This window comes from Salvelinus alpinus, chromosome 37 (genome assembly GCF_045679555.1).
Source record: "Salvelinus alpinus chromosome 37, SLU_Salpinus.1, whole genome shotgun sequence".
Classification (NCBI taxonomy): Eukaryota; Metazoa; Chordata; class Actinopteri; order Salmoniformes; family Salmonidae; genus Salvelinus; species Salvelinus alpinus.
Window position 1 is genome coordinate 7848654 of NC_092122.1, and position 15349 is coordinate 7864002.

Here is a 15349-nt window from a genome sequence, read left to right on the forward strand (position 1 = left end):
GAAAGCACCATCCTCCTTTTGAAGCTTCCAGTCTGTTATTCGAACTCAATCAGCATGACAGAGTGATCTCCAGCCTTGTCCTCGTCAACACTCACACCTGTGTTAACGAGAGAATCACTGACATGATGTCAGCTGGTCCTTTTGTGGCAGGGCTGAAATGCAGTGGAAATAGTTTTGGGGGATTCAGTTCATTTGCATGGCAAAGAGGGACTTTGCAAATAATTGCAATTCATCATAACATTCTGGAGTATATGCAAATTGCCATCATACAAACTGAGGCAGCAGACTTTGTGAAAAATTTATATTTGTGTCATTCTCAAAACTTTAAGCCACGACTGTACATGAGAACTGCATATTGTGTGTATGATGTGTAAGAAAAGATAACTGTGAGCCAGCCAGCCAACCAACTTTCCTTCTCTTAAATCCGAGATATTTTTTTCTTCCCACCTAGACCCAGTGGACATATCAGGCAGGGTAGTGAACGACCCGGAACCTTTTATTCTGGCTAAAACAAATCCCAGGCAAATAACGTTTCAAAGAGGAACTGCTATGCCTCCGAATCATTATGCAGGAGTTAGCGACCATGCTGTGTTCACCTTGACAGCCCACTCAGGGTGTGTGTGTGTGTGTGTGAGTATGTGTGTGTGAGTATGTGTGTGTGAGTATGTGTGTGTATTGGCTAGCCCAGTCATCTTCCTCCCATAACGTCACAGCTGGGCTCTGTGTGTGTGTGTGTGTTACATTCGTGAGCCTGTGTGTGCGCTTAGCTAGCCATCTCCTTCCTCTGCAGCTACGAGCAGCTCTCAGATCATCAGAGACACAGGTCCCTCGCTTCTGAAATGTACTACACAGCATAACTGTGGGCAAACATGAGAGGGGAAACTAAAGAAACAGGAGAGGAGGAAACCATGAGACTAAAGAAACAGGAGAGGAGGAAACCATGAGAGGGGAAACTAAAGAAACAGGAGAGGAGGAAACCATGAGAGGGGAAACTAAAGAAACAGGAGAGGAGGAAACCATGAGAGGGGAAACTAAAGAAACAGGAGAGGAGGAAACCATGAGAGGGGAAACTAAAGAAACAGGAGAGGAGGAAACCATGAGAGGGGAAACTAAAGAAACAGGAGAGGAGGAAACCATGAGAGGGGAAACTAAAGAAACAGGAGAGGAGGAAACCATGAGAGGGGAAACTAAAGAAACAGGAGAGGAGGAAACCATGAGACTAAAGAAACAGAAGAGGAGGAAACCATGAGAGGGGAAACTAAAGAAACAGGAGAGGAGGAAACCATGAGAGGGGAAACTAAAGAAACAGGAGAGGAGGAAACCATGAGGGGGGAAACTAAAGAAACAGGAGAGGAGGAAACCATGAGAGGGGAAACTAAAGAAACAGGAGAGGAGGAAACCATGAGGGGGGAAACTAAAGAAACAGGAGAGGAGGAAACCATGAGAGGGGAAACTAAAGAAACAGGAGAGGAGGAAACCATGAGAGGGGAAACTAAAGAAACAGGAGAGGAGGAAACCATGAGGGGGGAAACTAAAGAAACAGGAGAGGAGGAAACCATGAGGGGGGAAACTAAAGAAACAGGAGAGGAGGAAACCATGAGAGGGGAAACTAAAGAAACAGGAGAGGAGGAAACCATGAGGGGGGAAACTAAAGAAACAGGAGAGGAGGAAACCATGAGAGGGGAAACTAAAGAAACAGGAGAGGAGGAAACCATGAGAGGGGAAACTAAAGAAACAGGAGAGGAGGAAACCATGAGGGGGGAAACTAAAGAAACAGGAGAGGAGGAAACCATGAGAGGGGAAACTAAAGAAACAGGAGAGGAGGAAACCATGAGGGGGGAAACTAAAGAAACAGGAGAGGAGGAAACCATGAGGGGGGAAACTAAAGAAACAGGAGAGGAGGAAACCATGAGGGGGGAAACTAAAGAAACAGGAGAGGAGGAAACCATGAGGGGGGAAACTAAAGAAACAGGAGAGGAGGAAACCATGAGGGGGGAAACTAAAGAAACAGGAGAGGAGGAAACCATGAGGGGGGAAACTAAAGAAACAGAATCTGTAATGGGTAGAGGATCATTGCTGATGGACCTTTGGGAAACAGAGTATATCTACAGGATAGCAACGTAGACCGCTAAATCTCAGTTTTCAGAACCTTTCAGCAAGGAGCTAAGTCCCTATAGGTTAGCGTGGGGAATGAGCTACCTGGAAGCACACGCCAACTTTCTATCAGAAGACACGATTTCTTCAGCAAAAATGCATCACTTTATAGTTTCTGGCCTTGGAGAAAGAATCTGTCTTAACATCACACCTCAACAACACCCTTCAACTAAAGATAGAAGCTGAGCCAAGAACAGAAATGAGACCTTGAGAGTTTCACTCAAACACACAGAACAGAAGCTTTCCATCTCCCCTCGAGAGGTAAAATAAGCGTTATTAAATTACTCACTTTCCGTAAGGCAATGCATCTGCATCTCATTAGCGACAGCAAAGAACTCCACCGCAGAGAAGAGAATCGACCGTAACAATTACATTCCATTACCTTCCCCTCTCCAAGTAGGTCCATTGGCAACCACTTACCCAAACACAAATGTGATTTCACTCAGGTGCCACGGCGACGCCTCCTATTAGACATCTTTATTGTGGTAGCAGTGGGATTCGCAGCGGTCCGGTTGGCTCCGGTCTGTCTGTTTACCTGATAAATGTCATCATTAGGCTGCCTAGGCAACGGGTGGGGATTACCTTGGCATCTTAACTGTCATCTGAAATATCTTCCCTTATCTCACTGTAGGAAGTCAGAGGGTTTTAACGATAACAGAGCGAGGACACCAACTGCCTCGTCTTATCTATAGTTAGGACTTTTAGATAATATCACCAAATGATCCTCTAAATGAACCCTTAAAATCAGAGACTCCGTGTGGAATAACAAAACAGTAGCCTGCAGGAGATTACGTTCACCCCTAACCTGATCACACATTACGGGAGAGGGTGCTGTTAATGGTGTGGGGGGTATGTTCCTGGGGGAACCAAAATGGCGTACGAGACCATTATATGATGTAAAGAACTAGAGCCAGAATGGAGGTTTGGGGCTGGGTTTCACATAGCCGCACAGCACGGAGATGGTTACACAATCACACCTTAACTGCACTCAGCTCGACAGCTCCCCCTCTCGCTCCGTCTCTCCTGGGAGTGTACGTATTTGTCAGTGTGTGTTTCACCAATTGCAATATCTGCCAGACACAGTGTGTATGTTACGGACAGACTGTGTGTTCGTGCGCTCACGTGTTCTCTGCCGCGGGCTCCAGAAAGCATCTGTCACAGTGTGTAGCCCATAGGCAGCAGACATAGGTAGACAGGCTGAAAGAGGTCTCTACAGACTCATCACAGATGCAGGCAGTATTGGGAGAGACTGGCTGTGTTATCTGAAACCCCACTCCACACACACGGTAATTAGGCAAAAATGTCGAACAGCTGTCATTAGTCTAAAATTGCTGATGGGAAAAATTAAATACTCTGCCCATAATGTCCTTGGTGCACCAGTGGTCTGGCTTTCCCTGACACATGTTTACTATTAGGTGTATATAATTGATAACAATATCAAAATAGTTCCCCAAAAACTACATTTCTGTAATCATCTTAATGCTTCTACATAATTACTGTATATTAAGTTAGAGATGTTAACACACCTGTGCGTGTTCCATGCAGTGTGCTGTTAATTTTTTTGGGGGGGCCATGTAGTGGACACGCCTTCAAATTAGTGGATTCGGCTATTTCAGCCAAACCCGTTGCTGACAGGTGTATAAAAACCGAGCACACCGTCATGCAATCTCCATAGACAAACATTGGCAGTAGAATGGCCCGTACTGAAGAGCCCAGTGACTTTTAACGTGGCACCGTCATAGGATGCCCCCTTTCCAACAAGTCAGTTTGTCAAATGTCTGCCCTGCTAGAGCTGCCCCGGTCAACTGTAAGTGCTGTTATTGTGAGGTGGAAATGTCTAGGAGCAACAACGGCTCAGCTGCAAAGTGTTAGGCCACACAAGCTCATAGAACGGGTCCGCCAAGTGCTGAAGCGCGTTTATCCTCGGTTGCAATACTCACTACAGAGTTCCAAACGTCAGCACAAGAACTGTTAGTCGGGAGCTTCATAAAATGGGTTTCCATGGCCGAGCAGCCGCACACAAGCCTAAGATCACCATGCACAATGCCAAGCGCCGGCTGGAGTGTTGTAAAGCTCGCCACCATTGGACTCTGGAGCATTGGAACGCATTCTCTGGAGTGATGAATCAAGCTTCACCATCTAGAAGTACGACGAACAAATCTGGGTTTGGCGGGTACCAGGAGAACGCTACCTGCCCCAATGCATAGTGCCAACTGCAAAGTTTGTTGAAGGAGGAATAATGGTCTGCGGCTGTTTTTCATGGTTCGGGCCCCTTAGTTCCTGTGAAGGGGAAATCTTAACACTACAGCATACAATGACATTCTAGACGATTCTGTGCTTCCAACTTTGTGGCAACAGTTAGTGGCAGGCCCTTTCATGTTTCAGCACGACAACGCCCCCGTGCACAAAGTGAGGTCCATACAGAAATGGTTTGGCGAGATCGGCGTGGAAGAACTTGACTGGCCTGCACAGAGCCCTGAACTCAACCCCGTCGAACACCTTTGGAATGAATTTGAATGTTGACGGCGATCCAGGCCTAATCGCCCAACATCATTGCCTTACCTCACTAATACTCTGGAGTCTGAATGGGAGCAAGTCCTCACACCAAAGGGGGGACGAACTCCATATTAATGCCCATGATTTTAGAATGAGATGTTCGACGAGCAGGTGTCTAAATACTTTTGGCCATGTAGTGTACCAGCTGAACACCTTCCTAATATTGAGTCAGAACGGCATCAATTCATTGGGGCATGGACTCTACAAAGTGTTGAATGCGTTCCACAGGGATGCTGGCCCATGTTGACTCCAATCCTTCTCACAGTTGTGTCAAGTTGGCTGGATGTCCTTGGTGTGGTGGACCATTCTCGATACACACGGGCCACTGTTGAGCGTGACAAACCCAGCAGCGTTGCAGTTCTTGACAGACACAAACAGGTGCGCCTGCCACCTACTACCATAACCCATTCAAAGGCACTTAAATATTTTGTCTTGTCCATTCATCCTCTGAATGGCACACATACACAATCCATGTCTCAATTGTCTGAAGGCTCAAAAACCATTCTTTAACCGGTCTCCTCCCCTTCATCTACAGAGATTGAAGTGGATTTAACAAGTGACATCAATGAGGGATCATAGATTTCACCTGGATAGGTCATGGAAAGAGTTCTTAATGTTTTGTACACTGAGTGTGCTGTATGCTCCTGCTGTATGCTCCTGCTTTATGCTCCTGCTGTATGCTCCTGCTGTATGCTCCTGCTGTATGCTCCTGCTGTATGCTCCTGCTGTACATAATGCAAAATGGCAATAAATACTATACACTGGGATGTACTGAAACCCGGACTGCACTTGACACAAAAACAGGCAGCACACATAACATCAAGACATTCATACTCAAACAAAACTCCAGAGCTTACCATCAACACAGTATTTCTGGTGTGAATACTGCCGATAAGGAGGACCTGTCAGTGAGGGAGGAGAGAAAACGAGGGAGGAGAGAAAACAAGGGAGGCACTGATCCTGCTGCTGAATGCTCTCTCTCGGTCTCTGATAAGACAATAACAGATGCTTTCATCCAAAGCGACTTAGTCATGCGTGCATACGTTTGTACGTACCGGTGGCCCCAGCGGGAATTGAACCCACAATCCTTGGCATTGCAAGCGCCATGTTCTACTGACTGAGCAACACAGCTTTATGTCTTTATTTCTGCAAACACTGAGTGATGACTGCTCTGAAGGACTGTCACATTTAGCTTAGGGCCAGCTCTGACTGCATGTGTGGGTTTGCAGACCCGCGAGCCACTGCGGCCCCTCGTGAGTTTGTGGCCCCCATCAATAGTTGCCGATCCCTGGGTTAGACACTGAGCTATGGTAGGGGGACCACTGGCATTGATGTGCAGAGGGTGCATGTGGACAGCTGGAGCTACTAGGGCAATGAGGGGACCGGACCAGGCTGTACTGCTCTAGTTCTGTTATGATCTGAAACCTGACACAGGCCCTTGGCCCAGACTGCTGGAGAGTCATCTGTTCTGACCACTGGAGCCAGAACACTGATCATCAGAGCCAGAGGACACTTGGTTCTACAGATGCTAACTGGGTCACATTCTGATAGAGCACAACACAGAGCACAGAAAAAACAAGGCAGGCTATTCTCCTTGTTGGCACCCATTTTATTCATTTGTGAAAACAAAAGAGCCCACTGGAGGAGGTTTGCGGATGACCTAGGCCCCCAAGAAGTAAAAGGGTTTAAGTAAGTAGTATTCAAATATCTATAGGCATATTTCAGCGAGCAGAGTCTGTCAGCCAGCTGATGTCTTTGTGTGTGTGTGTGTGTGTTGATGAAGCTCTCAGCTGTCTGTCAGTCACCAGCTGTGTTGAATGACCAGTCCAGATGTGTGAGCTACAGGGGACACACAGATGGACCCCATGGGGGGACCAACATCTCTATAACCCATGGCAATGATCTGAAGTCAACAAACACCTGTGGGATTCATTCATATCAAACTATATCCAGCTACAAGGTACGAGTACAGTACAGGCATATGTTCATAAATATGCAGTCTAAAATGTCCTATCGGAGAACCCAGGGTGAAAGACCCAGAGAGCGAGAGAGAAAGTCGGCAAGATACCCTCCTTCAATGTGTTTTGAGAAGGAGGTGATGAGAGAGGACGCGAGGAGTATGCAATTGAGTTTCTCCCAGGGAGGGATGGAAGAGGGAAAGAGAGGAAGGGAGAGAGAGGGAGAGATGGTCCAACTGCCGTGAGCAGCAAGCCTTCAGGGTCTGCGTTGTCATGGTTACCACTCTGCGCGCGCACACGTCAAACACTACACTGAGCCGCGAGTGTGTGTGTGTGTGTGACTGAAATCGTGTTTGAGTTGGTAGAGGGAGAGACTGCATGCCCGCAATAATCCATCCCATACTCTGACACCCTGAAATGTCAGCCAACCTTCCCCTAACAGTCGTCCATAAAGAGAGGAAAACACCAGTCACTGGTGTAGCCTTTACCTAAAGGATGGAGCACCAAGAGGACAAACAGAACCAGCAGACAAAACCTGCTACACAAATAACTATGAGATTGATAACACAGACAGAGAGAGAGAGAAATGATTGGCCATCTCTTAACAGCCATATGGGACCATGAATAAACCAGTCAACATGCTGAAGGCAGAGAGGAACATCCCTTTAGTTACACACGTCCACACGCATGGACGCACACGCCGGTCTATCAACACACCATTGGATACTCTTCCTATACACCAGCTACTCTCGCCACAGAATGCATTGAACCACATCTCCGACAGCACTCACAGATTGTGTATGAAATTCAAAGGCTAGAAAAAACTATTACAAACATTATTAAACCAAGACAAACAAAGTCTGGAGAAAAACTGCTGTTATTCAAACCAAACGGCTTACCTGTTGAGGAGTAATGGTGGAGACACAGCAGGACATGGGGGAAAGAGAGAAGGGATAAATACGTTAATGAGGGTTCGCTGCAGTCTACATATCCACATAATGAGAATACAGAATAATAATAATACACACTGGATACTAGAAATACAGTACAGGTCAAAAGTTTGGACACCACCTCATTCAAGGGTTTTTCCTTTATTTTTACTATTTTCTACATTGTATAATAATAGCGAAGACCTCAAAACTATGAAATAACACATATGGAATCATGTAGTAACCAAAAAAATGTTAAACAAATCAAAATATATTTTATATTTGAGATTCTTCAAAGTAGCCACCCTTTGTCTTGATGACAGCTTTGCACACACTTGGCATTCTCTCAACCAGGTTCATGAGGTAGTCACCTGGAATGCATTTCAATTAACAGGTGTGCCATGTTAAAAGTTAATTTTTGGAATTTATTTCCTTCTTAATGTGTTTGAACCAATCAGTTGTGTTGTGACAAGGTAGGAGTGTTATACAGAAGATAGCCCTATTTGGTAAAATACCAAGTCCATATTATGGCAAGAACAGCTCAAATAAGCAAAGAGAAATGACAGTTTATCATTACTTTAAGACATGAAGGTCAGTCAATCCGGAACATTTCAAGAACTTTAAAAGTTTCTTCAAGTGCAGTTGCAAAAACCATCAAGCGCTATGATGAAACTGGCCCCATGAGGACCTCCACAGGAAAGGAAGACCCAGAGTTACCTCTGCTGCAGGGGATACGTTTATTAGAGTTACCAACCTCAGAAATTGCAGCCCAAATAAATGCTTCACAGAGTTCAAGCAAGACAACTCAACATCAACTGCTGAGAGGAGACTGAGTGAATCAGGCCATGGTTGAATTGCTGCAGATAAACCACTACTAAAGGACACCAATAAGAAGAATATACTTGCTTAGGCCAAGAAACACTAGCACTGGACATTAGACCGGTGGAAATCTGTCTGTCTGAAATCTGTCTGTCACAACTGATCTGACAAATCCAAATTAGAGATTTTTGGTTCCAACCACCGTGTCTTTGTGAGACGCAGAGTAAGCGAATGGATCATCACTGCGGTTCCCACCGTGAAGCATGGAGGAGGTGGCTACTTTGAAGAATCTCAAATATATTTTGATTTGTTTAACACTTTTTTGGTTACTACATGATTCCACATGTGTTATTACATAGTTGTGATGTCTTCACTATTGTTCAACAATGTAGAAAATAGTAAAAATAAAGAAAAACCCTGGAATGAGGTGGTGTCCGAACTGAACTACATATTAATACAAAACATTGCATGACAAATGATCATGCAATGTTATGCAGTATGTAAAGTGTGTGGTGTAATCTACATTTGGAAGACCACCTTACTTGAGAATTAAAGACTTGTGTTATCAGTCAGAACTAATGCCTGATCTTTAAGCCAAGCAGAGGACCTGGGTTTGATTCCCGTTCAGTTACAGCTTCATTGTATATTGAGGGTACATTCGTCAGGCTCGAGGTCTCCACTTCAACAGAGGGCAAATACAACTCAAGCCAACTCAACACTGCCCTCTAGTGGGTGTCTTATACAAGCACATCTTCTGAAATACACATGTCATCTGCTCACAAACCCGCTCTATGACAAGCGCCACTTGTGTTTTGATTATTTGTTGTCAGAGAAATACACTTTTTAGAATCCTATCACAGCAATACTCCAATGAAGTGTACTCAGCCAATTATCAGTACCGTAAATTCTCAGTACAAAAAGTTGTAAAACAGTCCATTTCAAGGTAATATGGAAATGTGGCTTTGGTTTTCAATACAGATTCAATCCCAAAAATGATATACATGACAAGTACACCAAGAACCCCAAAAACTAAGGACAAATGGAATGGTTTGCTTTCGCAAAATGGTAGAAAAACAAGATAAAACGTTAGGAACGAACAGATATGGTCATAATCCACGTACACACTGGGTGCTGAGCGAACTCCAACGCTGATATGAGGAGACGGTGTTCGAAAGCAAAGCCAGTGTTTGAGGAACACCTCTAGTCATCTAAATGTAAAAGTGATGGGATGCTGCCAGGACACACCCTGGAGAGACCAGGCAGAGAGAAGACAGCCAGCCAGCATGTCTTCCGACAGGGATCTCTCTCACACACATTCTATTAGTCTCCCACTGAGATCAGTCTGGGTTCACTACACTGACCATACTCACAAACTAAAACAAGGCAATGTGCGCACAACCACACACACACACACACACACACACACACACACACACACACACACACACACACACACACACGATGACAGAAACATACATATCTGCATAAACAGTCACACACACACACACACACACACACACACACATTCACAGCGTAATACACACAAATACACTAAGTTGTATGAACAGCCACCCTAGTGACTGTCAGGAGGGAGATTAAACAGTAACAGAAGAGGTTGACAACAAAACCATTTACAGGACAGTGCTGCTGCTAGGTTCGTGGTCAGATTACCCATGTTATAATCTGAGGTTATGGCCTGAGAGGTTGGTGCCCTCTAGTGGTCACATGGAGGTACAAATCAGGCAACTTCCTCTCTGCTCCCCACCTCCTTTTGCTCCCCACCTCCGTTTGCTCCCCACCTCCTTTTCCTCCCCCCATCTCTCTCTCTCCCCTCCCCATCTCTCTTCTCTCCCACCCCCTCCCCATCTCTCTCCTCTCCCATCCCCTCCCCATCTCTCTCCTCTCCACCTCCTTTTCATCCTCCCCTCCCATTTCCCTCTCCTTTCCCATCCTCTCCGCAGCTCTCTCCTCTCCCATCCTCTCCCCAGCTCTCTCCCCTCCCCACCCCCATCTCTCTCCCCTCCCATCCCCTCTCCCCTCCCATCCCTCTCCTCTCCCATCCCCATCTCTCTCCCCTCCCCATGTCCTCTCCCATCTCTCTCCCCTCCCATCTCTCCCTTCCCCATGTCCTCTCCCATCTCTCCCTTCCCCATGTCCTCTCCCATCTCTCCCTTCCCCATGTCCTCTCCTCCCCATCTCATCTCTTTAATCCCCTCCCCATATCTCCTCTCCCATCCCCATCTCTCCCCTCTCTCTTCTCCCATCCCCTCCCATCTCTCTCCTCTCCCATCTCATCTCTCTAATCCCCTCCCCATCTCTCCCCATCTCCTTTTCCTCCTCTCCCATCTCTCTCATGTCCCATCCCCATCTTTCTCCTCTCCCATCTCTCTCATGTCCCATCCCCATCTTTCTCCTCTCCCATCTCTCTCATGTCCCATCCCCATCTTTCTCCTCTCCCATTCCCTCCCCATCTCTCTCCTCTCCCATTCCCTCCCCATCTCTCTCCTCTCCCATTCCCTCCCCATCTCTCTCCTCTCCCATTCCCTCCCCATCTCTCTCCTCTCCCATTCCCTCCCCATCTCTCTCCTCTCCCATTCCCTCCCCATCTCTCTCCACCCTATCCCCATCTCTCTCTTTTCCCATCCCCTCCCATCTCTCTCTTCTCCCATCTCTCTCCTCTCCCATTCCCATCTCTCTCTTTTCCCATCCACTCCCATCTCTCTCCTCTCCCATCTCTCTCCTCTCCCATCCCCTCCCATCTCTCTCCTCTCCCATTCCCTCCCATTCCCATCTCTCTCCTCATCTCTCTCCACCCCCATCTCTCTCCTCTTCTCCAATCCCATCTCTCTCCTCTTCTCCCCTCCCATCTCTCTCCTCTCCCCTCCCATCTCTCTCCTCTCCCCTCCCCCATCTCTCTCCTCTCCCATCCCCTCCCCCATCTCCTCCTCTCCCATCCCTCCTCTCTCCCATTCCCTCCCCCATCTCTCTCCCTCATCTCTCTCCTCTCTCATTCCCTCCCCATCTCTCTCCCCTCCCATCTCTCCCCCATCCCATTGCTCTCCACCCTATCCCCATCCCTCCTCTCCCATCCCCTCCCCATCTCTCTCCACCCCCATCTCTCCTCTCCCATTCCCTCCCCCATCTCTCTCCACCCTATCCTCATCTCTCTCCTCTCCCATTCCCATCTCTCTTTTCCCATCCACTCCCATCTCTCTCCTCTCCCATCCCCTCCCATCTCTCTCCTCTCCCATCCCCTCCCATCTCTCTCCTCTCCCATTCCCATCTCTCTCCTCATCTCTCTCCTCTCCCATTCCCATCTCTCTTTTCCCATCCACTCCCATCTCTCTCCTCTCCCATCCCCTCCCATCTCTCTCCTCTCCCATCCCCTCCCATCTCTCTCCTCTCCCATCCCCTCCCATCTCTCTCCTCTCCCATCCCCTCCCATCTCTCTCCTCTCCCATTCCCTCCCATTCCCATCTCTCTCCTCATCTCTCTCCTCTCCCATTCCCATCTCTCTTTTCCCATCCACTCCCATCTCTCTCCTCTCCCATCCCCTCCCATCTCTCTCCTCTCCCATCCCCTCCCATCTCTCTCCTCTCCCATTCCCTCCCATTCCCATCTCCCTCCCCATCTCTCTCCTCTCCCATTCCCTCCCCATCTCTCTCCACCCTATCCCCATCTCTCTCTTTTCCCATCCCCTCCCATCTCTCTCTTTTCCCATCCCCTCCCATCTCTCTCTTTCCCATCCCCTCCCATCTCTCTCTTCTCCCATCTCTCTCCTCTCCCATTCCCATCTCTCTCTTTTCCCATCCACTCCCATCTCTCTCCTCTCCCATCCCCTCCCATCTCTCTCCCATCCCCTCCCATCTCTCTCCTCTCCCATTCCCTCCCATTCCCATCTCTCTCCTCATCTCTCTCTTCTCCCATCTCTCTCCTCTTCTCCAATCCCATCTCTCTCCTCCCCTCCCATCTCTCTCCTCTCCCCTCCCATCTCTCTCCTCTCCCCTCCCCCATCTCTCTCCTCTCCCCTCCCCCATCTCTCTCCTCTCCCATTCCCTCCCCCATCTCTCTCCTCTCCCATTCCCTCCCCCATCTCTCTCCTCTCCCATTCCCTCCCCCATCTCTCTCCTCTCCCATTCCCTCCCCCATCTCTCTCCCATTCCCTCCCCCATCTCTCTCCCCCATCTCTCTCCTCTCTCATTCCCTCCCCATCTCATCTCTCCCCCATCCCATCGCTCTCCACCCTATCCCCATCCCTCCTCTCCCATCCCCTCCCCATCTCTCTCCACCCCCATCTCTCCTCTCCCATTCCCTCCCCCATCTCTCTCCACCCTATCCTCATCTCGCTCCTCTCCCATTCCCATCTCTCTTTTCCCATCCACTCCCATCTCTCTCCTCTCCCATCCCCTCCCATCTCTCTCCTCTCCCATCCCCTCCCATCTCTCTCCTCTCCCATTCCCTCCCATTCCCATCTCTCTCCTCATCTCTCTCCACCCCCATCTCTCTCTTCTCCCATCCCATCTCTCTCCAATCCCATCTCTCTCCTCTTCTCCAATCCCATCTCTCTCCTCTTCTCCAATCCCATCTCTCTCCCCTCCCCTCCCATCTCTCTCCCCTCCCATCTCTCTCCTCTCCCATTCCCTCCCCCATCTCTCTCCTCTCCCATTCCCCCCCCCATCTCTCTCCTCTCCCATTCCCTCCCCCATCTCTCTCCTCTCTCATTCCCTCCCCATCTCTCTCCCCTCCCATCTCTCTCCCATCCCATCGCTCTCCACCCTATCCCCATCCCTCCTCTCCCATCCCCTCCCCATCTCTCCACCCCCATCTCTCCTCTCCCATTCCCTCCCCCATCTCTCTCCACCCTATCCTCATCTCTCTCCTCTCCCATTCCCTCCCCATCTCTCTCCTCTCCCATTCCCTCCCCATCTCTCTCCTCTCCCATTCCCTCCCCCATCTCTCTCCACCCTATCCTCATCTCTCTCCTCTCCCATTCCCTCCCCATCTCTCTCCTCTCCCATCCCCTCCCATCTCTCTCCTCTCCCATTCCCTCCCATTCCCATCTCTCTCCTCATCTCTCTCCTCTCCCATTCCCATCTCTCTTTTCCCATCCACTCCCATCTCTCTCCTCTCCCATCCCCTCCCATCTCTCTCCTCTCCCATCCCCTCCCATCTCTCTCCTCTCCCATCCCCTCCCATCTCTCTCCTCTCCCATTCCCTCCCATTCCCATCTCCCTCCCCATCTCTCTCCTCTCCCATTCCCTCCCCATCTCTCTCCACCCTATCCCCATCTCTCTCTTTTCCCATCCCCTCCCATCTCTCTCTTTTCCCATCCCCTCCCATCTCTCTCTTTTCCCATCCCCTCCCATCTCTCTCTTCTCCCATCTCTCTCCTCTCCCATTCCCATCTCTCTCTTTTCCCATCCACTCCCATCTCTCTCCTCTCCCATCCCCTCCCATCTCTCTCCCATCCCCTCCCATCTCTCTCCTCTCCCATTCCCTCCCATTCCCATCTCTCTCCTCATCTCTCTCTTCTCCCATCTCTCTCCTCTTCTCCAATCCCATCTCTCTCCTCCCCTCCCATCTCTCTCCTCTCCCCTCCCCCATCTCTCTCCTCTCCCCTCCCCCATCTCTCTCCTCTCCCCTCCCCCATCTCTCTCCTCTCCCATTCCCTCCCCCATCTCTCTCCTCTCCCATTCCCTCCCCCATCTCTCTCCTCTCCCATTCCCTCCCCCATCTCTCTCCTCTCCCATTCCCTCCCCCATCTCTCTCCCATTCCCTCCCCCATCTCTCTCCCCCATCTCTCTCCTCTCTCATTCCCTCCCCATCTCATCTCTCCCCCATCCCATCGCTCTCCACCCTATCCCCATCCCTCCTCTCCCATCCCCTCCCCATCTCTCTCCACCCCCATCTCTCCTCTCCCATTCCCTCCCCCATCTCTCTCCACCCTATCCTCATCTCGCTCCTCTCCCATTCCCATCTCTCTTTTCCCATCCACTCCCATCTCTCTCCTCTCCCATCCCCTCCCATCTCTCTCCTCTCCCATCCCCTCCCATCTCTCTCCTCTCCCATTCCCTCCCATTCCCATCTCTCTCCTCATCTCTCTCCACCCCCATCTCTCTCTTCTCCCATCCCATCTCTCTCCTCTTCTCCAATCCCATCTCTCTCCTCTTCTCCAATCCCATCTCTCTCCTCTTCTCCAATCCCATCTCTCTCCCCTCCCCTCCCATCTCTCTCCCCTCCCATCTCTCTCCTCTCCCATTCCCTCCCCCATCTCTCTCCTCTCCCATTCCCTCCCCCATCTCTCTCCTCTCCCATTCCCTCCCCCATCTCTCTCCTCTCTCATTCCCTCCCCATCTCTCTCCCCTCCCATCTCTCTCCCATCCCATCGCTCTCCACCCTATCCCCATCCCTCCTCTCCCATCCCCTCCCCATCTCTCTCCACCCCCATCTCTCCTCTCCCATTCCCTCCCCCATCTCTCTACACCCTATCCTCATCTCTCTCCTCTCCCATTCCCTCCCCATCTCTCTCCTCTCCCATTCCCTCCCCATCTCTCTCCTCTCCCATTCCCTCCCCCATCTCTCTCCACCCTATCCTCATCTCTCTCCTCTCCCATTCCCTCCCCATCTCTCTCCTCTCCCATTCCCTCCCCATCTCTCTCCTCTCCCATTCCCTCCCCATCTCTCTCCTCTCCCATTCCCTCCCCATCTCTCTCCTCTCCCATTCCCTCCCCATCCATGGGAGAGGAGAGAGATGGGGAGGGAATGGGAGACATGGGAGGGGAGAGGAGAGAGGTGGGTCTCTCTCCTCTCCCATTCCCTCCTCTCCCATCCCATCTCTCTCCTCTTCTCCCCTCCCATCTCTCTCCTCTCCCCTCCCATCTCTCTCCTCTCCCCTCCCATCTCTCTCCTCCCATTCCCTCCCCATCTCTCTCCT

General features: G+C 49.6%; 1 protein-coding gene across 9 annotated transcripts in view; it reads right to left on the reverse strand.

The window, feature by feature from the left end:
* LOC139566086 (pleckstrin homology domain-containing family A member 5-like) overlaps positions 1–15349 on the reverse strand; it is a 189064-nt gene that overhangs the window by 103708 nt on the left and 70007 nt on the right. The window contains exon 4 of one of the 9 annotated variants that reach the window (XM_071386995.1): positions 6560–7567. The exons of the other annotated variants lie outside the window; for them this stretch is intronic. Within the exon in view, the coding sequence (XP_071243096.1) occupies positions 7564–7567 (4 nt within the window). The 3' untranslated portion in view covers positions 6560–7563. Of the gene's footprint in view, positions 1–6559; positions 7568–15349 lie in introns of those variants that run through there. 9 annotated transcript variants of the gene reach the window in all.